General features: G+C 47.5%; 2 protein-coding genes across 2 annotated transcripts; both read right to left on the bottom strand.

Moving 5' to 3' along the window:
- Positions 1-498: 498 nt before the first annotated feature.
- CDKN2D (cyclin dependent kinase inhibitor 2D) lies at positions 499-5,048 on the bottom strand. Its single transcript, XM_075272662.1, has 3 exons — positions 4,847-5,048; positions 2,550-2,716; positions 499-1,991 (listed from the first exon to the last, which is right to left on the bottom strand). Exons 2-3 carry the CDS (start codon positions 2,688-2,690, stop codon positions 1,647-1,649), a joined length of 486 nt encoding a protein of 161 aa, XP_075128763.1. The 5' UTR covers positions 2,691-2,716; positions 4,847-5,048; the 3' UTR covers positions 499-1,646.
- Positions 5,049-14,167: 9,119 nt separating this feature from the next.
- AP1M2 (adaptor related protein complex 1 subunit mu 2) lies at positions 14,168-22,074 on the bottom strand. Its single transcript, XM_075272651.1, has 12 exons — positions 21,907-22,074; positions 20,696-20,852; positions 20,233-20,300; positions 19,850-19,980; positions 18,823-18,970; positions 18,588-18,714; positions 18,351-18,493; positions 17,598-17,669; positions 16,753-16,911; positions 16,495-16,620; positions 16,098-16,173; positions 14,168-14,554 (listed from the first exon to the last, which is right to left on the bottom strand). The coding sequence occupies exons 1-12, from the start codon at positions 21,946-21,948 to the stop codon at positions 14,532-14,534; spliced, it is 1,272 nt and encodes a 423-aa protein (XP_075128752.1). The 5' UTR covers positions 21,949-22,074; the 3' UTR covers positions 14,168-14,531.
- Positions 22,075-22,191: the final 117 nt, after the last annotated feature.

Raw genomic sequence — 22,191 nt, 5'->3', positions numbered from 1 at the left:
GAGTACTGTTTGAAACGGCAGTTTCGAATAGCACGCATCCATAGGAATGAATGGAGCCGTCCTGCCGCTTAACCCCCTGCGTGCCAGCTGCATCCATTCATTCCTATGGGTGCGTGCTATTCGAAACGGCCGTTTCAAACAGTACTCGCTCATCTCTAGACACAATATAAGTTGCGCCCTACCCTTAACGTGGACACAAAATATGTTGGTCCCAACACTTTTTCATGACGTGGATGCGAAATCTGCCATCACACCCCTTCTCCATGATACAACTGGCACAAACTGCCCATATTATGTATAACATGACCAAGAGTCCGGCGGATGCAGAAGGAACACGCCAGGCCCAGGAGATTGGGAGGTCACTCCTTTTTGCGGGAGACTCCCAAGTCATTTTGGGAACGTTTGTGATACATCTGCGTTCGATCGTTGGTGACCCCTCGAATGGACTACCGAAGGCATTGACAAGCGGTGAGATTATAAAAGCACATGGACCGCGTATACTATAATGGGGTCCATGTGTTTTCCGCATGAATCATGTGGAGAGAAAACTACTTCATGAACTACTTTCCTCTCCGCATGACTCGTGCGGAAAACACACGGACCCCATTATAGCCTACGGGGTCCATGTGCTTTCATAAGCTCACCGCTTATCAATGCGTTTGGTATTCCAGTCAGCGGTGGGGTCCCCGAACGCAGATGTGAACCAGGCCTAAGTATTATATTCAGTCTGATCTATCAAGTCCTGTTTAACGGCTCCGACTTTGGCGAACCATCAACGCTGGTGTCTGTCTGATATCCATTATGAGGTCTGTCATTTTGCTACATGATAAAGTCCACTATATTTTTAATTTGGGGATTTTTGAGGACCCCTCTCCTAGAGGCTCCTGACGTTAATGTGAACCTAGCGTTTAAGGGCCTCAAGGGGTTAAGCTTTGGGACATGGCCGCCTGAATTCCTATTGTCTCCCACACTGGCGCTAGAGAGACCGGGACCTTAGTAATTCATCTGCGCAAGCAAATCTCAGAATGGCATCTCGTAGGAGGATTACAAAAAAAAAATAAATTCCTTCTGTTCATGTCCGCCCACCTCAAATACTAATCTTCTGACCGTGTTGCGGTGACACAGCGGCAATGTTACTATACAGAGGCAAAACTGCTCAGAAAACCTATATACAGTCATATAATGCTGAGAGATCGACTTAGTGGCGTACGGGGGACTAGACCTTAAATGCATAGGGAGAGCGGAACGCACAAAAAACAAAAAAAAATACCTGAGTATTAACACAAAAACTGCACATAACCGGCCATACACACACATATAGTATATACACTTACATAAGGGTAATGTGCGCCTGCGCCCCAATACTCAGTGCCGAAGCTCCAACAGGTACAGTTTACGTTGGCATGTAAATATATAGATATAGGACGTTTCCACCTACTGCAAGTCAGCCGCCATATTGGAAACAATAGCCAATCAGATCGCTGTGTGCTAGCACCGAGCAGCACACAAAATGGCGACTTCTACAGCGAGTGTTATTGGCTGCCAAGCCCACGTGCATTATGAGGCGTCATACAGTGAGGCGTCTCGTACAGCAATATGTAATGACAGACGCCGCGCCAGTTCTTCATCCCGCACCCAATACTTGTCTACCGATGCAAATCTAATATGGCTGCCAGGTTGGGATCCAGCAGGGAGGCGAGCTCCTGAGGCGTTCTGCCCTCTCGGTCCCGATGCTGTAAATTGGAGCGCGAGGCGAGGTAGGCGATGACCGCAACGTGACCCTCTCGGAGAGCGAGGTGGACGGGCAGAGAGCCCGAGGCATCAGGAGTGTTGATGTCGGCTCCATATTGAACCAATACCTGCAAGGTGTCCAAGAAACCCATCCGGGCGGCATCATGAGCTGGGGTGATGCCGTATGAGTCCTGAATATTGGGGCTGGCACCTTGCTTCAGGAGCTCAGAGGCTACCGGTGTGCTGCCAAACATCATCACCTGGAGGGGGGACAAGGGGGGTAAAAATGTATGGGTCAAATGTTCATGTACCCCATAATCAAAACAGCCAGGGAAATGCATGCCCACCCATAAACAGGATGACTAGCAGCATGGGTGCCCCCCTAAATATGACGACCAGCAGCGTGCATGCCCACCCATAAACATGACGACCAGCAGCATGGGTGCCCCCCTAAATATGACGACCAGCAGCGTGCATGCCCACCCATAAACAGGATGACCAGCAGCATGGGTGCCTACCCTAAACATGATGACTAGCAGCATGGGTGTCCCCCATAAGCATGATGGCCAGGAGTGTGGGTGCCCACCCATAAACATGACCAGCAGTGCGTGTGCCCCGCCATAAACGTAACTACTAGCAATGTGCCCCCCATAAACTGAATGATAACATTTCAGCTGCCTGTGTCTGCCACTGGGGGGAGCTCTATTTATACAAACTTATGCAGCTGCCATTGGTCAGTACTACATAACCCCCTAGCTCCCTCTATTGGTAGCGGTCAGCATTGCCGCAGCTATAGCAGCCATATATCATGTACACACCTGCAGGGCGGTCCTCCCGAAGCGGTTCAGGCAGTCAGGATGGATCCTTTCCTGGTAGAGCAGTCTCTTCACCTCTTCCAGGTTTCCTTGAGCTGCGGCTCGTGTCAGGAGGTCTCCAGCGCTGGTCTCGTGCAGCAACATGAGGGGTGCGGATGGGGAGGTATGACCTGTGAGGAGACAGCACAGTGATGGGGGTAGGTCATTATGTTACATCTAAGATCACCCCACATGTCTCCTGTGGTAGAATTGGGTACTGCACCCTTAGCCCATTCACTTCATTTTACTTAATCCATAACTGTTATTGAGGACACTCTGCTGGCAGCGTCCAAGGGGGCGCCCTGTAGACGCCGCTCGCCACGGGGAAGGGGGTGCCCTGGAGATGTTGCTCAGGGGGGGGCACAGAGCATGGGGACTCTTCAGCTGTTTGTATGTAGAAGTGTCTCCACAGAAATGTCAGCACTCCTACTTCTAAAACCTCCCAAAAATTCTTCTTAGAAGTTGACAAGCGTGGCGGGGACCAGCCGTGTGGTGCGCAGCACTGAGCCCGCACCTGGCGTGTCCAAGAATAGCACACAGCTGTCTAGGGGCTGGCACTTCTATAGTATAGGGGATCAACATATAGAAAGCTGTACAGCCTTATCATACACAGCTCTGCTGCTGCAGAACCTCTTTTTTGGAAAGGTCAACATCAGTAAACAATGAAGCAGTGGGCAGCATTTTCCTGTTCTGCTTGACAAGGCTCAGCCCTACTATCGCCCCCTAGTGCGCACTGCTGGATCCCCTTTAGGTTACTCTGGGATTATACAGTATTGGGGTGCAGACTGCGCCCCCTCCTGTCTATACACCTGTATACAGTACACTATGCGCGCCCTGGTTACAATTCACATTAAGATGCAGTTTCCTAAAGAGAAAGCAAAAGGAGTAAACCCTGAGATGTCCTATTACACGGCACTGGTGGTGTATATAATATATACTGCACACATGTGTTATATCCTCATAGTAATATTCATATATAGATCACTATAGTCACACATTATACCATCATATTAGCTATATATAATATATATATACTGCCAACACATACTATACCCATATATACACTGCTATAGACTACCCACATACTATACCCATATATACACTGCTATAGACTACCCACATACTATACCCATATATACACTGCTATAGACTACCCACATGCTGTACCCATATATACAGTCCACACATGTTATACCCATATATACGCTGCTATATACAGTCCATGCTATATCCGTATATACGCTGCTATATACAGTCCACACATGCTATACCCATATATACACTACTATAGACTACACACATGCTATACCCATATATACACTGCTATATACAGTCCAAACATGCTATACCCATATATACACTGCTATATACAGTCCACACATGCTATACCCATATATACGCTGCTATATACAGTCCATGCTATATCCATATATACGCTGCTATATACAGTCCATGCTATATCCGTATATACGCTGCTATATACAGTCCACACATGCTATACCCATATATACACTGCTATATACAGTCCACACATGCTATACCCATATATACGCTGCTATATACAGTCCATGCTATATCCATATATACGCTGCTATATACAGTCCATGCTATATCCGTATATACGCTGCTATATACAGTCCACACATGCTATACCCATATATACACTGCTATATACAGTCCACACATGCTATACCCATATATACGCTGCTATATACAGTCCATGCTATATCCATATATACGCTGCTATATACAGTCCATGCTATATCCGTATATACGCTGCTATATACAGTCCACACATGCTATACCCTCATAGTATCCTATATATTAACCATACAAGGTCCTGCACCAGTATACAGACTCTCTCCCCCCCCCCCATGTGATCCATCAGTCGGATCCCTCCACAATCAGATCCCCGGGATCACTAATGGATCAACTCCGCAAATTCTGATTGGAAATCTCCTATGTTCCCTGTACACAGCCACTATGCAGAGCGATGTGTCGCCATGGTTACAGCCCCTCCCCCCTCCCCTCCTATCAGTAGTTCTCTCCACAATGTGAGCACTGCCATGGAGAAGCTCTCACTGACTCCTCACAGGGGCCCCTCCACCACTGGGCTCCCGGGCTGCCCCTGACGTCACCACGGTAACACACCCTGTCTGGAGCTGCCCTTTAAGGACGTCTCCATAGGTGTAAACAGGAGGACAAGAGCTGCGCCCAGTGACAGGTAACCCCCACGTATACAATGGTAGAGTCCGGCTCACCTGCTTGTACAGTCTGCGTTCCGGCCTGGACCACTGGGCGCCCGTCAGAGAGGAGGTGACCAACGGCCGGAGCGGCTGCCGAGCTCTCACCACCGCCGGCTCTGTTTCGTTCTCAGTGTGTCTCTGACGTCACCGCCCCACGTGGTACGCGTGTGTTTTTTTTAAAAATGCAACTGTGTGTCCGTCAGTCACAGGGGGTGAGAGGAGGCCTGGCCACGCCCCTCGCCGGCAGCCTCCACCTATCAGCAAAAGCTAAGCGTAAGGGCTCGCCATTGCTAGGAGGTATCCTAGGGAAGGACGGCGAGCGCGGAGCTCATTGGTGAGCGAGAAGCCAATCAGAGAGTGAACTCTCCCGTGGGCGGGGCTTGTGGTGTTTTTAAAACGAGCGAAGGGCGGGCGCTGCGTTAGTGCCTCTCCCTGAGGTAAAGGGTCAGGTCGGTGTCAAGTTCACCTCCCTGTCACCCCGGCTTAGGTTGTTTACGTTTAAAACGCCTCAGCTGCTAACGTATTGGCTCTAGGAGGGTACAGGGGGCCTGGTGGTGGTGCCAGGCCCATAGGCCATGACGGTGGGCACGCTATATGGAAACCTGGGCATGCTGGGATGTGTAGTCCGCTTTGTGAGGGCAGAACAGTCACGATAGTGAAAAGAACTAATAAATCTTTGCATGGGACAGATATTTTTATAAACAATATGGCCGCCAGTGTAGCTTGTACATCTGTGGTCACTGTCAAGTAGTCACGTGACTATTGCAGGTGACCAGGAGCTAAAATCGGACCCCAAGACCCTGAATAAGGGTGGTCACGTGACTATTGCATGTAACATAGAGGCAAAATCTGACCCTGGACAAGGGTGGTCACGTGATCATGTGACATGGGGACGTGAGGTGAACCCGAGGCCACTGGGACGCCATACTGAATGAAGGCAGTTTTTTCTACACCATAGAAATGGACACCGTACTATATTCCTATCACAGCCCCTTCATTATTAGGTTTGGTGGGGTCTCAGAAGTCGCACACTCCACATGGATCAGGCTCGGTTCACATTTGCATTTGGGTTTCCGCTTTGGCCCCCCCTGAACATAAATCTATACGCAATAAAAAAGGAAGTTACCTAAGGAAACCCGTGGACCCCATAGACTATAATAGGGTCCGTGTGGTTCCTGCTCAGTTTCCGCACAAACCTGCGGATAGAAAAGTCCTGCAAGCCGTGCCCTGCTCTCGCATGTTTCGTACAGAAGGCACACGGACCCCATTATCAGGGCCGCCATCAGGAATTTTGGGGCCCCATACAGCCTAAGTGTCTGCCCCCCCCCCCCCCCCCACCATTTTAAGACTACTTCATTTTGCGACAATAAACCAGTGATTTTCAACCTTTTTTGAGCCGCGGCACACTTTTTACACTTCAAAAATCCCGGGGCACACCACCAACCAAAATGGCACAAAATGACACTAAAACAGTACATATTATACATATAGTTAATAATATAGATTCTAAATGGTTGAATCTTTGGTTGAAATAAACTGCAGCAAAATCTGCAACAAAAACGCTGCGTTTATGCAACGTGGGGCCTCAGCCTTACGCCTCCTGCATACAAGTGGCACGCATGTGGTTTTCACTGATATAAACATTAAAAATTAATTGACAGGGCCACAAATGCAGACAGATATAGGGTATATATAGGACAGATACAGGGTACGTATAGGACAGATATAGGTGATGTATAGAACAGATACAGGGTACGTATAGGACAGATATAGGTGTTTTATAGGACAGATACAGGGTACGTATAGGACAGATATAGGTGTTGTATAGGAAAGATATAGGGAATGTATAGGACAGATATAGGGAATGTATAGGACAGATATAGGAAATGTATAGGACAGATATAGGGAATGTATAGGACAGATATAGGACCTGCTCTATAATTGTCAGCTCTTCAATTTGGCCCAGATACACAGCCACAAAAAGAATGGCTGTATATATGGGTCCTTAGAAATGTATAGGTCTGTACTTTTATCCTCAGTTGTGTATAAAAAGTCTGGTCATGTATATTACAGGTTACAACTCAATGTGCCTCATATTAATAGCAGTGAACCCCATCATGTCCCTCACATTAACCCCCTGTGTGCTTTACATAAGGGATACTGATATGTGAGACATATGGAGGTAATAATTAAGTAAATATCTTCATTATATAGTACCCCCATATGTCACACATGTTATTAACTCTTATGTGAGCCACACAGGGGTTAATATGAGGGACATGATGGGGTTAATTGCTATTAATGTGAGGTACATGGAGTTACTAAAACTAAATTAATAACCCCAAATGCCTGACATTAATAAGAATAGTTACTAACCTGGTGTTTTCTTTTACTTTCACTTTGTTCAGCTTCCTCTCCTCCTCTCCTATTCAGGGCTGCAGACGGCAGGAGCTCCTCCTCACGTGTAGCAGCAGGTCCCTTATCCTGTGCAGTGAGAGGCTCACCTCTGATTGGTGGGCAGGGAGAGAAGGGGGCGTGTCCTACACCTCAGCTCTAGCAGAGCAGTGTAAGGACGCTCCGTCTACATTTACAAGTACACAGGGACTGGCTGCTGTGCCTGCAATATACAGTAGGTCTCCCGTGCCAATCTTGGCACGCATTTGGGGAACTTTCCCCGCGGCACACCCGGCACACTGGCTTAAACAACCTCCTCTGACCCGGGCAGTGGGCGGTACTATTCCGTTATCGGGCCAGCAGCAGCGCATTTCAGCACCAGCTTTCGGGACAGCAGTTCAGTTCAGCAGCGGGAATTACAATGACATCCGAGGACTGCTGGCCCGATGCTTGTGCCCAGTAGCCAGTACATCAATGACCCCCCCTCCATCTCCTCCTCCTTCCAGTGCTGCCCCCCAGCTCTCCTTACATCTACCCCGTACCCTCTCCCCGCCACATGACTAAGCCGATGCTGGCCCGATGATAGAGGCCGTGCTTGTGTGTAGTAGGCAGTACATCGATCGATGCCCTCATCCTCCTCTTCCTTCCAGTGCTGCCCCCCAGCTCTTCTTACATCTGCCCCGTACCCTCTCCCTGTAATAGGCCTCACCGTAAATCTTGAGCAATGAATGCTACTAGATAGCCGCCGGACGCTGCAGAAAGTTTGTCCCTCCGGCTCGCTGTAGCTCACCGTTCCTATAGTCGGCGTGTTTCTTGTCAGGGCCTGGATTGAGCCCCGGTGTCTTTCCTTTCGGTCTCGGTACTAGCGCTGAGGTGAGGCCTAGTCGTGTGGCGGGGAGAGGGTACGGGGAAGATGTAAGGAGAGCTGGGGGGCAGCACTGGCAGGAGGAGAAGGATGGGGGAGGGGGGTCATCGATGTACTGGTTACTGGGCACAAGCATCGGGCCAGCAGTCCTCGGATGTCATTGTAATTCCCGCTGCTGAACTGCTGTCCCGAAAGCTGCTGCTGAACTGCGCTGCTGCTGGCCCGATAACGGAATAGTACCCAGTGGGCACTGCAGGGGGCCCGATCGAAATGTCAGGGTCCCGATCGGTCCCCGTCCCCCAATCCAGCCCTTGGACTGCTGGCGCCAGGGGCCGGGCCCCCCCAATTTTTCAATTTGGCCGGGCCCCTGACGCCAGTAGCGGTAGTACTGCCCTATCGGCGGCCCTGCCCATTATAGTCTGTGGGGTCCACGATTTCCTTAGGTAACCGTATAGGTTTCCGTTCAAGGGGGTCCCCAAGCGGACTCCCCGAACGCAGATGTGAACCAGGCCTTATCCTACTATCCTATCCTACTAATACTAATATTATAAATGATGTTTGTTCCGCTTTCACGCATAGCGGGGCAAAGCGATTTGGCTGAAATTTGGCACCCACGTACCTGGGGTCCCGGACTGAAACATAGGCTACATGCTGTGGTGTAAACCCCCAAACTTAACGGCTGTGCCCGGTAATTTGAAGTTCTGAATTCGCTGAAGGATCTGAGATGACATCATCCCAGGCCCTTCAGACACTCACCCGGTTGGCTGCCGCTTCATTGTGGGCAGAGCTATCGGCCGCCCAGCGTCCTCAACAACATGGCGTCTAGGGGAACTGCACAGTGTTTGGAACAAGCGGCCGTACTGTGGGTCAGCCAGCAGTGCATCGGCCGCCCCGTGACCGCACTGATCTGCCGCGGCCGGCCAGGGGTTCGCCTGCTACGTTGTCTGCTGTCCCGTGCTGGCTGCGGGCTAACTGCTCTGCAACTGATTCCTTCCTGTTCCCCATGTCTGCGCTCTGCCACAGTTTCGCGGCCCAAGGTGTGGTGCGTGCGCAATGTCATTCAGCCACGGGGATGTCACAGCAAGGGAGTTAGGGGACTTTAGGCAGTGGGAGGTGGGGGTTGCTGAAAGAGGGGGGGGGTTTGTTGGGGGTCTGGGGATTGACGGTCCGGTGGGGGCCATGGCGGGGGGGGGGCTTTGTAGCTAGAGGCAGTGGGCCCCCAGGAGGAAGAGGGGGACAGAGGCACCGCGAAAGGGTCCAAGAAGGGGATGGGGCCGCAGACCATGGCACCGTGGATCAGGGGGGGCCTGGGGCCATAAAATGCATAGGGGGAGTAGCAAGAGGCCGCGTTGGTGGCCTTGGAGCATATGTGGCCGAGGTGCACAAGAGTAGGCGTCTCAGCGCACGGCGGATCAGAAGCGGCCGCACATGCTTTATTATCACCGGCTCACCGCCAACGCTAACCCGCGGACAAAGTCGCAGGCAGATGCTAGTATAGTCATACTTTACAAATGGAGATACCCCTTTAAATTTGTCCTGGTTGTTTTCTTTCATAATATCGCTTCCAGATGTGTCGTCACATTCACTTGACTCTTGACCTGTTTGCAGCTCAGTTCCATGGAAGTGAATGGAAGCTGCAATGCCAAGCACAGCTACTATACAATATAGGCGCTGTGCTTGGTATTCAGTAAAGAGTCCGCAGTGCTCAACTGATCTCTTCAAACAGCTGATCAGTGGCGGTCCTAGACGTCAGACCCCACCAATCACATGCTGATGGACCTATCCTAAGGTAACCTATTGACACTGGAGCTGTAGGCAGCATCAAAGAGGATCTTTATGCTGAGCCATAAGTCTTACACATCAGGTGGAGCAGCTGTCAGTCAGCCCTCAGTTTTTCCTCCTGACACTTATAAATTTAGCTTGTCCGAGCATGCATGTGTTCTCAACAATAAAAGGGAGTAAGAAACTTCTAGACACCGCTCTTGGTAACTTATCTCCCTCAAAAACTAAAGGATCGGACATGTTGACATTCATCTGCCTGATCTTTCATTCCTTAGGCATTTGCAGTCAGGGAGGGCCACATACATTAGAGATAGCCCTCCAGAAATCAGGCCATACATGTATTCTATGTGGCCACCAGAAGGGTGCAGTTCAGACATAGCAGAATCTTTTCTATTGAAGAATTCTCTGTAAATCTGCAGGATGTGGAAATCTACATGTGGAATCTTCATCAGAAATCCATGGCAAATCTGCCAAGTCTGAACACATTCTTAAAGAGGACCTTTCACCATTTTGCCCACAGGCAGTTTTATATACTGCCGGAAAGCTGACAGTGCGCTGAGTTCAGCGCACTGTCGGCTTTCCCAATGTGGGCCCAGTGTGAAGAGCTTACAGTCCGGTATCGTAGCTCTTCTATGGTCAGAAGGGCGTTTCTGACACTCAGTCAGAGACGTCCTTCTTCACAGCACAGCCAATCGCGCTGTGCTGTGAGAGCCGGGAGGAACGCCCCCTCCCTCTGCTCGCAGTACTCGTCCATAGACGAGCATTATCAGGGAGGGAGGGGGCGTTCCTCCCGGCTCTCACAGCACAGCGCGATTGGCTGTGCTGTGAAGAAGGACGTCTCTGACTGAGTGTCAGGAACGCCCTTCTGACCATAGAAGAGCTACGGTACCGGACTGTAAGCTCTTCACACCGGGCACAGATCGGGAAAGCCGACAGTGCGCTGAACTCAGCGCACTGTCAGCTTTCCGGCAGTATATAGAACTGCCTGTGGGCAAAATGGTGAAAGGTCCTCTTTAAGAACCCTTGGTAACTTCGGAAGTTTTTAGTGGTCTAAAATAAAGAAATGGGCGTAACTACTGGGGTAGCAGCGGCAGCCTCAGGGCCCAGGACAGCAGGGGGCCCGGCCGCAGCCGCTACGGAGGTGGAACTTGAAGCTCCTCAGCACCAATTCAAAATCTTAGGGCCTAGATGTAACTGCTGCTACAACCCCTGGCAAAAATTATGGGGTCACCAGTCCCTGAGGATGTTCCTTGAGTTGTTCACTCTTGTAGAAAAAAAAATTTCATATGGCAACTTTCTGGCTTTAAGAAACACTAAAAGAAATCCAGAAAAACAATTGTAGCCGGTAACAGTTAGATTTTTAGAACAAGCACAGGGAATAAATTATGGAAATCACTCATTTCTGAGGAAAAATTATGGAATCATGAAAAAAAAAAAACAAACACTCCAACATATCACTAGTACTTTGCTGCACCACCTCTGGCTTTTATAACTGCTTGCAGTCTCTGAGGCATTGAATTCATAAGTGATAAACAGGACTCTTCAAAAATGGGATTTACATACAGAAAAGCTAAAAGAAAGCCATCACTAACACCTAAACAGAAAAAAAACAAGGTAAGTGGCTAGTGGGCTTATACACCTTGATCAATATGTAGACTAAGAACCGCACGTTCAGTAGTGTAGAATTTGCTGAGAAGCACTAGATGGTCCATGACAAGGCTCCAACTTACAAAGCTGATCTGGCAACAGCAATGAGAGAAGGCCGGAGCCAGATTGATGAAGAGTCCTGTTTATCACTCATGAAGTCAATGCCTCAGAGACTTCAAGCAGTTATAAAAGCCAGAGGAGGTGCAACAAAGTCCTAGTGATGTGTTGGAGTGTTAGTTTTTTGTCATGTCTGTGATCTGTTTTGACACTTGAAAAAGTTGTCCGATTGGTAAAGGTCCGACTGCAGATCTTAAAAATGGGAATTTTGAGTTCACCCATCTGAAACAGAGTGGACTTGGAGCATGCCCACTGTTTCATTTACTCTATGGGACCGCAGGAGAGGCAGCGCACATTTGCGACCACTGCTTTATTTAAATAGGGGACTTGGGATCATTGGTGGGGGGTGGACATTTATCCCCTAACCTGTGGATAGGAGATGTTTAATTTATAGCACGCCCCTTTAAGGAGTTTGCCACTTTGGAACGACACATAACTACAAACGAACACCTTGGACACGACGAGTATAACTTAGTCAGCAGTGCAGTTTATTTCTCCACAGAAGACATATGGATTTATGGACACAGAACAGACACACCTCTCTGACTATTTACAAACGTATTCCTCCTGGTAGAGAAACCTAATGGAAGTTGTCAAAAAAAACACTCCAGACAGGAAGGTATGAAATCTCATCAAGCTCAGAAAGGGTTAAAAAAAATAAAAATCCTGATTTTATGCAAATAAGCCCAATCATGGTATACAGAAAAGCTGCAACACTTTCTAATATTCTTTGTGCTTCGATCCCTCAGGGCTAGTTCACATGGGGTTTTTTGGCAGCAGATTTTGACACAGGAATCCGCCTTAAAAATCTGCTGCCAAAACGGCTCCCATTGACTTCAATGCGAGCCGCTCGCTTCTTTTTTTTTTGAATGGGTCTAGCCCAGAGGAGGGAGTGTCTTCAGTCCAAATCGCGAGGCGACCCGGCCTGAAGAATGAGCAACTCGCTTCTTTTTTTTCGGGAGCCGGAAGAAACGGCTCCTGGATAAAACTCCTGAGCGGCTCCCATTGATTTCAATGGGAGCTGTCTTTTTGATCAGGATTTTGAGGCGGATACGGCCTTGAAATCCTGACCAAAAAAGTATGTGTGAACTTAACCTAAGGGTTACATTCACTTAGAGCAAGCAGAGATCTTAAAGAGGACCTTTCACCACTTTTGGGCACATGCAGTGTTATATACTGCTGGAAAGCTGACAGTGCGCTGAATTCAGCGCACTGTCGGCTTTCCCGATCTGTGCCCGGTGTACAGAGCTTACAGTGCCGGTACCGTAGTGCTCTATGGTCAGAAGGGCGTTTCTGACCATTAGCCAGGAACGTCCTTCTGCCTCGCGGCGCCTATCGCGCTGTGCTGTGGAGCGGGGAGGAACTCCCCCCTCCCTCTCCTGATAATGCTCGTCTATGGACGAGCGCTGTGAGCAGAGGGAGGGGGTGTTCCTCCCGGCTCTCACAGCACAGCGCGATAGGCGCGCGAGGCAGAAGGACGTTCCTGGCTAATGGTCAGAAACGCCCTTCTGACCATAGAGCACTACGGTACCGACATCGTAAGCTCTTTACACCGGGCACGGATCGGGAAAGCCGACAGTGCGCTGAACTCAGCGCACTGTCAGCTTTCCAGCAGTATATAACACTGCATGTGCCCAAAAGTGGTGAAAGGTCCTCTTTAAACATGGTGACAAGAAGCACAATAGTCCAGAAATAGATCATTTAAAGGGATTTTCCAGGCAAACACGAGAACACGGGGGCCTAAAATAAAAATAGAAGCTATAGTTTAGCTACTGCTGACACTCCGTTCCGACACTGGGTCCTCCATTCTATTCCACAATGGTTGAGCCCAAAGTGAAGCTGTTCAGGTGATCGCCGATCACTGACCTCAGTCACGGTATTAGTGATGTCACCGATACCCAACATGTCACCACTGAGACCAGTGATTGGCTGGAACAGAGGATCGGAGGGGTTGTTGAGTACTACTATTATTTTAGCCACCCCAAACGTCCTACAGGTGGTCCCGAGGATGCCGGATTATCGGAACTTCACCGTACAATGATTCAGCTTAAATGACAGAAAATGATAAACTCCTTTAAGAAAAAAAAACAAAAAAAACCACACAAAGGGGAGGACAATGTTCAATTTTGACAGACCCTACACTTCATACACCCCTCCTGTACAATTCTCTGGACACAACAAGGGCCATCTAAACCGAACAGGAGGCAGCCATTTTGCAGGAAGATTCAATATTATTTATAGAACTTTATTACTAACAGAATTATGTAACAAAGATTGAATAAACTTTTTTATTTATTTTTTTTAAATAATGGCTGCCCCCTTGGTTCACGAGAGAAACACAAACCCACCCAGATCACTGCATATTACACTACTTTCCCATCATTGTACCCGAATCTAAAGATTTATTTATTAAAATAATAAGATAATATATAGAATTTTAGCTTTAAAAGGTAATCTTTTAATTTTAAGATTTTTTATAGATTTTTTTTTTTTTTTTTTTTTAAAGGAAGATCCAATTGTAAAAAGGGAGTCGAACTGATTTGGAGATGGAAATTTGGGGAAAAAAAAATTGGAATTTCAAGGGAGCCCTTTTCAGTATGTCACCTGAAGGGGGCACCGTTCATCTTCTATGTGGATCATAGGTGCCCTCAGCAAGGTGCAAGCCTAACCTATAGCTCATGGGCTGGTAAGATCTCAGATTGAATCTATTGGGGTAGGATCTATTACTGCAGGATCACATCCACATAATGATGTAAGAGACGTCCTTGGCCATCTAAATTTTCCATACTGTATAGAATACAAAAATATTAGATTTTTTTTTCTCTTCATAAGAAAACGTAGTTGAGGATGTAGCCGGGATCTCACATGGGGTCACACGTGGATTCTTGGTTGCCATTAGTTTGTGCGGAGCTGGTAATCTGCAAAGGAAAAAAAAAAAAAAACAGTGGGTGAAGATTAAGGCTAAAAATCAAAAGGTATATTAGACCCATATATATGGATTCTAAACAGAATATTTTTGATTAAAGAGTACCTTTCACCACCTTTACCCATCTGCATCCTTCAGTATCCCCTGCACCACTGATTCCTACACAGCTGGAATTTTTTCTCTAGCCCCCACCGTTCCTGAGCAATCATTGCTGTTAATTTCAGCTCAATAGTGCTCCCTACTGTCAGGAAGGGGGCGGAGCTGAATTAGAGCAGACAGAAAGGGACTGCCCACCTGACAGTAGGAAGCATAATTGTACTGAAACTAACAGCAATGATTGCTCAGGAATGGTGGGGGCTAGAGAAAAAAATTCCAATTGCGCCAGAAACAGTGAAGGTGCGCCTATTGAAGGATGCAAAGACAGAGTTAATGGAGCTGAAAAAAAAAAACATCCTCTAAAGTGAATGGATTTGGGCTGCAAGACAGGACATTCTTCCAGCTGAATGGGGAAATGTAGTATCACTTGGCAGCCAGTCAGAAGAATGACCATCTATGTAATACACGGATGCTGGAGTCCACCAGACCAGGAGCTACGTACAGTAAGAGGCTCCCCTCTGTGACATTTATATGTCCAAATTGGGCATATTCACTAGAGATGCGTGAGTAGTATTCGATCGAATACCTCGCTCCCATAGGAATGCGTGTAAGCGGCCGAACACCAAGTGGTATGCCGCTTACATGCATACCTATGGGCGCGAGGTATTCGATCGAATACTACTTGTTCATCTCTAATATTCAAAGGAGGACACAAAGAAAGTGAATGAGTACCAAATAAACAACTAAAGTAGGATATCCCAAGCCCTCCCATAGAAGGGGTCCTTAATAAACCTTCCCAACCCTCTAAGCCAGAAGGTCCTAAGAAAGCCAAGGATCTACAGACCCCCCTTACCAAAGCTTAGGGGAACATACACTCATACATCTACTATATTGCTCTAGGAGCCCCTTAGGCTTCAAACTTTGGAGATACTGGTTCTTCTTAAAGAGAATGGAAACCTATTGGCAATGAAAAAATTGCACCTAGCCCTCTCTCAGGGAAAGAAAACTACCTATTGGAGGTAGCTTCTTTTAGATCCACGTTCGACTTCTTAACAGACCTTGAAATATGACTAGGGATAAAGTCAGGTCATACAACCATCTGCAGACAGCTGTTTCGGGGTGTTTGCTCCTTGTCAGCACAGAGTAAGGTTATTGGCTGACTGAGTAAGATTATATAAAGCTTTGATAGGGTTCTGTCTCTTCTTAAAAAGAGACCATCAAGTAGTGGACCAGACAATTCAGACCTCTATACAAAGTCAGAGGGAGATGGGGTAGTCTACACCATTGGTAAGCATTAGAAGACCTTAGGAGAACGTTTCTTCAGACCTTTGGTCCAGATAGATCTTTACATGCCAAGAGGTTGGCGACCTTATTGCTATCCCATTGTGGTATTAGTAGTAGCCTTATATTGGAGGTGTCCTCTAATATTCTTCACCTACCTCCACTTTGAGTGATATATCTGACCCATGGAAGCGCTTGATAGCCACTTTTTTCTATAATTTTCATGTAACGAACCTTAGAAAGTAAAAAGATTATAGATTAATAAAATTATAAATATATACACACACTCCTAATATAGTCATATGTGAACAGGTAACACTCCGACTTGCACTGAACCCCCAAAAGAAAGGATTTAAAGGGGACATGCATCTGTTCTGCATAGCCCAATGGCGGACCCCCAAGCACACTCCTCTCCCGAAACTAACATAATCATGAGAGAACGGTTCACTGCACAGCACGGGGTCACGACTCCCATGTCCTGATGCCGCCATCATCAGTCCCATGATCTGATAGGTTAAGGATATCCCATCCCCGGACACATCGGTGGGGACTTACCTGGATTCCAGAGACGGTGAAATAAGGAATTTCGAACTTAACACTGATGGGAGGTTTTCCTTCTAACTCTTCCGTCTCCACGCTGGGTAACCCGAAGTGCGCCCTCATCAGATACTCCTTACCACCCTGCATAGTGATGACAAGGTGTTAGAAGACATCAATTCATTGTGGTGGACTTGCCTATCCATGATGTAGACCTTGGTGGCCCAGTAGGCTCAGTGACGTCATATAGATCTCCAATTTCTAGGTTTTACTCACTGGGAATGACTTGATGGTCCACACGACGACATTTTTCTCAGGAACGTATTTTGCACTGCCGACGCTAGTCTTAAATTTTGGGGAATCTGCATCGCTTGGGACGGGGACTGAAATCTCCACATTGTTTGCCACCGATTGTTTCTTAAATTGCCCCTTTGCCTGGTGGTAGAAACAAGAGAAGAAATGAGGCAAAGCTAAGTTCTGTGTGTTACCGTATCTGACCATCAGACATGTGGTAGCCCCCATTCCAAAAATGTAAGTAGGGGAGAACCATAGGGATAGCAATATGTCATCTAAGCTCCTCCCTCTGGGGTGTCACCTTATGGTGGGAGGGGCAGACTCCATACCCAAAGAATGGAGAGCCGGACGCTGTTTCATCAGTTACACATGGACACTGGTGGACCCCATTGACTAAAATGGGTCCACTAGGGAGAGAAAAGTTCCCCGTGCAGGACTCACCTCTCCACCGATTTACTGCGCAGATGTGAACTTAGCCTTAAAAACATGTAAAACAGGCTCCCCCAAAAAAATATCGCAGCAATATGCATCCCTTATAATACCGCCATATGATGCCCAAACAATATGCAGTATTCAAATAATATTTCCTTAAAGGGGCATTGAAGGAGATGGAAGACCCATCCTTATCTGGCTATAGGAGCGCAGAAACAGCATGGTAGGCTTTGCTACATTTTATAGCTAAGATGAGAATACCCCACATAATACTGGGTGGTTTGGGGCCCAGTTTACCAACCCCTTCATACAGAATAGCTCCTCCTACTGGTCTGTGTTAGAAGAGTTGTCATACAAAAATCCCCCAATTTGTCACAATTATTTTTAAGCTTTACCTTCACCATGATCTCCAGTCGGCTGTGGGTAAATTTCTCTATGACGGATTCTATCCAAATCAAAGGCTTGACCTACACGGAATAAAACAAAAGTGACACTAGATGACCACGCTGTATGACATCTGAGATTACAAGATACTCACGAGGTCCGACACAAGATGGAAAGGGAAATATAGTAGGATTTTATTAGAGCCAAGTAAACACTGTGCAGGGAGAGAAAGTAAGTGAACCCTGGAATTTAAAGGGGTCATCCTATGAGCAACGCAGCCCACCAGTGCATTCCCCACACTATGCAAGCTCCATCACCAATGTACACCCCAGAGCCCTGCTTACTACCTGTGCAAGGCAGGAGGGAAAAATCAGAAAATCCCTCCCTGCACCCCCATGATCCCGCCATTCCTCCACAACTTAGGCCACAGCTCTAGTCAGCAGAATGGAGTTGGCCATTCAACCTAGAGTTGGAGCGGAGTAGGCGAGACAGAAGAAGCAGAGGTCCAGCAGTCACCCCCTATTTTTTATTCTCTAGGTTGGCCCATGACCCAGGATATTCAGGTGACCCTACAGATAGCCATTATACAAGCCTGCCCACCTATAGGTCTAAACCAAAGGCCTCCACTGAATCCACTTATAAGAGCAGATTCTACATTTGATCTTAACCGAGACAAATGCATCCTACTGCAGGAGCCCAGACAGGCAGGAGACAACCATGAACATCAGAGACCAATAATGGAGTCCAGTTACTCAGAGCGTTACCTGTGTATTCAGACGGTAAGACATCAGCTCAAAATCGCCATCTGGAGGAATAAAGGAGATGGTGCGATCATTCTCAAAACGGGAGAGGCGGACACACTGGTGAAACTTCACGTCTTCGAGCTCCACGGTCTTATTCTTATTACCTAGATTGGGGAGGGAGAAGGTCAGGTTTCGGTTTGACGACTCTTACAGGCCATCATTGCACAACTCCTTTTACGCCGCTGATCTGGTACTCACGTCCTGTCAGCTCGAAGAGGACTCTGTCGTTCAATCCAAGCCTCAGCTCTGGCATCCCGGAGAGGAAGACTTTGAGTTTTACACTCCCCACTATCTCGCTTAGTAGAACACTACCATTACTGTTCACCTGAAATACAAAAACATGGCCGATATTACACGACACCAGATGTGCTATTGACGAGCATCACGAGAAGACAACTCCAACGTGTGATCGCCTTACGATAATGATACTCACCAGCAAGTTCACAGACTCGATCACATCTATGAAGACCTCGTTCTTCTTGTACTTGAGTCCCTCAGACCTCCAGGACACGGCATTGGTCACCGTGGTGGGGACGCGAGACTTTGCGGTTTCCAGTTTGTTACCTTGTTGTGTGATGTACCTAGACCAGAAAAATGGGAGCTGAGAAATGAAGACGACTAATCCCACCACTGACCACCATGGTGACCTTCCCGTAAAGCATAACCTATGTAACCCAAAGGCCCGAGTATAACTAGAACCTTTTTAGGTCCAACATAAGGTAATACTAAATATACTATATCTAAAAGGGCTGGGACTTTGGGTTTAGAGATACAACTTTGACTATATTGGGCTTTCAAGTCTTCTCCTTCAGCAGAGTCCTCCTAAATGTTCAAAAAGAAACTTCTTGGAGTACACAATATGGCCAGATGTGGTCATAACTCTTATATAGGCTCGTAGGACACTCTATTCCAAAATTATGGGCAATCATATGGGTTTGGTTCCCCATTTGTGGCTCAAAGAACATCTACTCTTCTAGACAGGGCTTCCACGAGTGAGTTTGTAGTAACGTGTACAGAGGCCAAACCTCGGCAAGGTTTTGATAGTGTTCTTAGATGTGATCATCATACCAGAACCCAATAAGGACTGTCCACGTATTTTTTGTAGTACATCCATGTCGTCATGGAGTAGTATTGGCGACTTTTTACTACAATACAGCATGTAATAGGGTACAATTGTCCCATCCGAAGTCACCATGAGCAGTAACCACCTTATGGGGCCTGATCTGGGCTATTTATGGCCATCAAGAATCCGTTCAGGAATGTAGTAACACTACCAACCACATGTTGGGTTGGTCCTTGTGCGCTAGTCCATGTGGGCTAGTCCTTGGCTACTAAAAAGGGGCTAGTAAGATATGGTTGAGACCTACAGCCCCAAACTGTATTGGAAGAGCGCAGAGCTTTGAGTAAAGACTCAGTCCAGAGCAGAATAAGACACGTTCCTGGGAATGTCGATAACCTACTCTTGCAGAATCTTGCTTTCCGTGGTCTGAGGGAACCCAAAATCCATCACCTCGTCCAGCAGCTCATAGACGATGACAAAATTGTCACGGATGCTTTCTTCTTCCAGCTCCTTGAAGTACTCAGTAAAGACCTACACATGGAAGGAAAGAGAGACATGTACAAGATGGTTGACCTCCACCAAATGGTTGGCGCCCACTCTATAGACATGGGGTTCATACTAGAGTAGCCACTCGCTCTCGGCTGCATTCACACAAGTTCGGGGGTAAGTCTTCTGTTCTTGGTTGGATGATTGGGCGATATAGGACACGGCTAGTTATGTTACTCTCACCCCTTATACCGCGACTTATCTTTCGTGCACACGGCCATGTATAGGATCACTTACCTCTACAACTTTATACAGGAAGGAGTAGACCAGAGCCGCGTTGGCGTTCTTATTGGTTAAAGCAACCACTGAAGAGACAGATTAAGGACAACAACCCTATACTCTATAGTCAACTCAAAATGGGACTTCTTAAAGGGGTTAGAAGAAACATGGCTGCCATCTTCCAGAAACAGTGCCACGTTTGTCCAATGAAGCTGAGCTGCAATTCCAAAGCACGACCCATGGGCCGATGTGGCGCTGTTTCGGGAAGAAAGTAGCCATATTATGACACTTAAAGGGTAACTTCATATTTTTCGGCCATCTTAAAGGTGCTTTCCTCTATCCCATAAAAACTACTAGATGTAAGATTCCTTTAATGTAGCTACCACATTTTTCTGGAGACCACCTCTCAGGAGAAGGGGTCCTTGACATAATACCCTATACACTGGATATGAGGGGTGGTCTGTTCTTGCAGGTAGGATACGGTACAGGTTGCTGTGCTTGATCCATAAGAAGTGGACTTTCCCGTGAATAAGAAGCGGCGTCAGGTTTCCTTCTTCCTCCCTCTGGACCAACAGCGGCATGAAGTGATCGATCTCCGCCATGTTAATGTCCCCCTTGTAGTTCCGGCAGATAAGGGGCTGCACAAACAGAGGAACATATGTACAATTAAAAGTGAGGGAGGGGTTGATATCGTTACAGAACAGTTTGGATGACCCTTGTGATCCAGTGCTATTACTACGGGGACGTCTTGTTGTCCCATTGATTTCAAGGGGTGCACCGGACTCTCTTTTAAAAGTGGGACCCGTGACCTTATCTCACAACAGGGGTGGCCTGAGCCAAAACAGCCCCTTTAAATCCATAGAGGTTGCCACAGCTACTGAATTGTGACAAGTAGGAGGTCTTACGTGCCTCCATTGCTGCTACATAAAGCAACGTTGGTAGTGGGACATGAATGTCGCCATGTCATATGTCTAATACTATACTGTGACATTGACCATGTGACCAAAGATGGTAGTATAGCGCCACCATCATCACAGTTTCTGAAAGTGAATTTGGTCGTCTTATGGCAACTATGGTCAGAAAAATTAAAAATCTGGACTGATTTTTTTTGCGACGATTGCGCAGAAGTCGCTTCAATTTGTGCTGAAGATGTCGCCGCCATATGGGTTATAAGCTTTACGCTACACGGCTGGGAATCAAAAATCGCCGTATCGCCTTGCGACTCCTTCACTCGTGTTAGTGAAGGAAATCACATTGTCATAGTCGCAACTCCATTTAATATGAGTGAAGGCGTCGAAGCACGACACGGCAATGTTTGCGTTGCGACTTTGGCCCTAGTCTTAGTTGCGTAGTGTTGAGGAACTACAGGTTCCAGCATGTCAGACATTGCTCCATGTATGTAGGGAGTAGTTGATATGCAACCCCCCACCATTATCACTGTCATGGGTCCCACTCTATTATATTATAATCTGCCAGGACTATGTATTATAACACAGGAATCCATTACAATCTCATTGTCCTGTCACATTATAAAACTTTCCGGCACCTTCACCCATTTCTGCTACAGAACTACATTTCCCGGCATCCCCACCCATTAGAGCTTATGGAGGGCATCATGGGAAATGTAGTCCCGCAGCGGCCACGGCAGACGTGACTGCCCCGCTCTGCTGACAGGATAGCTGGGCCACTTACCTTGCCCTTCAGGTCCAGGACGAAGACGGCAGAGGCAGACATGGTGACCCTGGGGTGTGATATGGAAGAAGTGCACAGACAGGATAGGAAGACACTGCCACTGTGTCAGCTCCCTAATGGCCGCCACCTTCGTCTTCCTCCTTCCTGTGTGCACCTGTATGACGTCACCAGCTCAGGTAGACGCCAGGTACACGACCCTCCCTCTGTCCCTGCAGGGACTTGCTCCAGGGGTGCGGTCACTTTAAGAAAGGAAGTCATTGCAGAGGAGGAGGAAGGAGGGGTGAC

This window comes from Leptodactylus fuscus, chromosome 5, assembly GCF_031893055.1.
Source record: "Leptodactylus fuscus isolate aLepFus1 chromosome 5, aLepFus1.hap2, whole genome shotgun sequence".
Lineage (NCBI taxonomy): Eukaryota > Metazoa > Chordata > Amphibia > Anura > Leptodactylidae > Leptodactylus > Leptodactylus fuscus.
The sequence above is the reverse complement of the archived record's forward strand: the minus strand, read 5'-3'. Positions and strand labels throughout refer to the sequence as shown.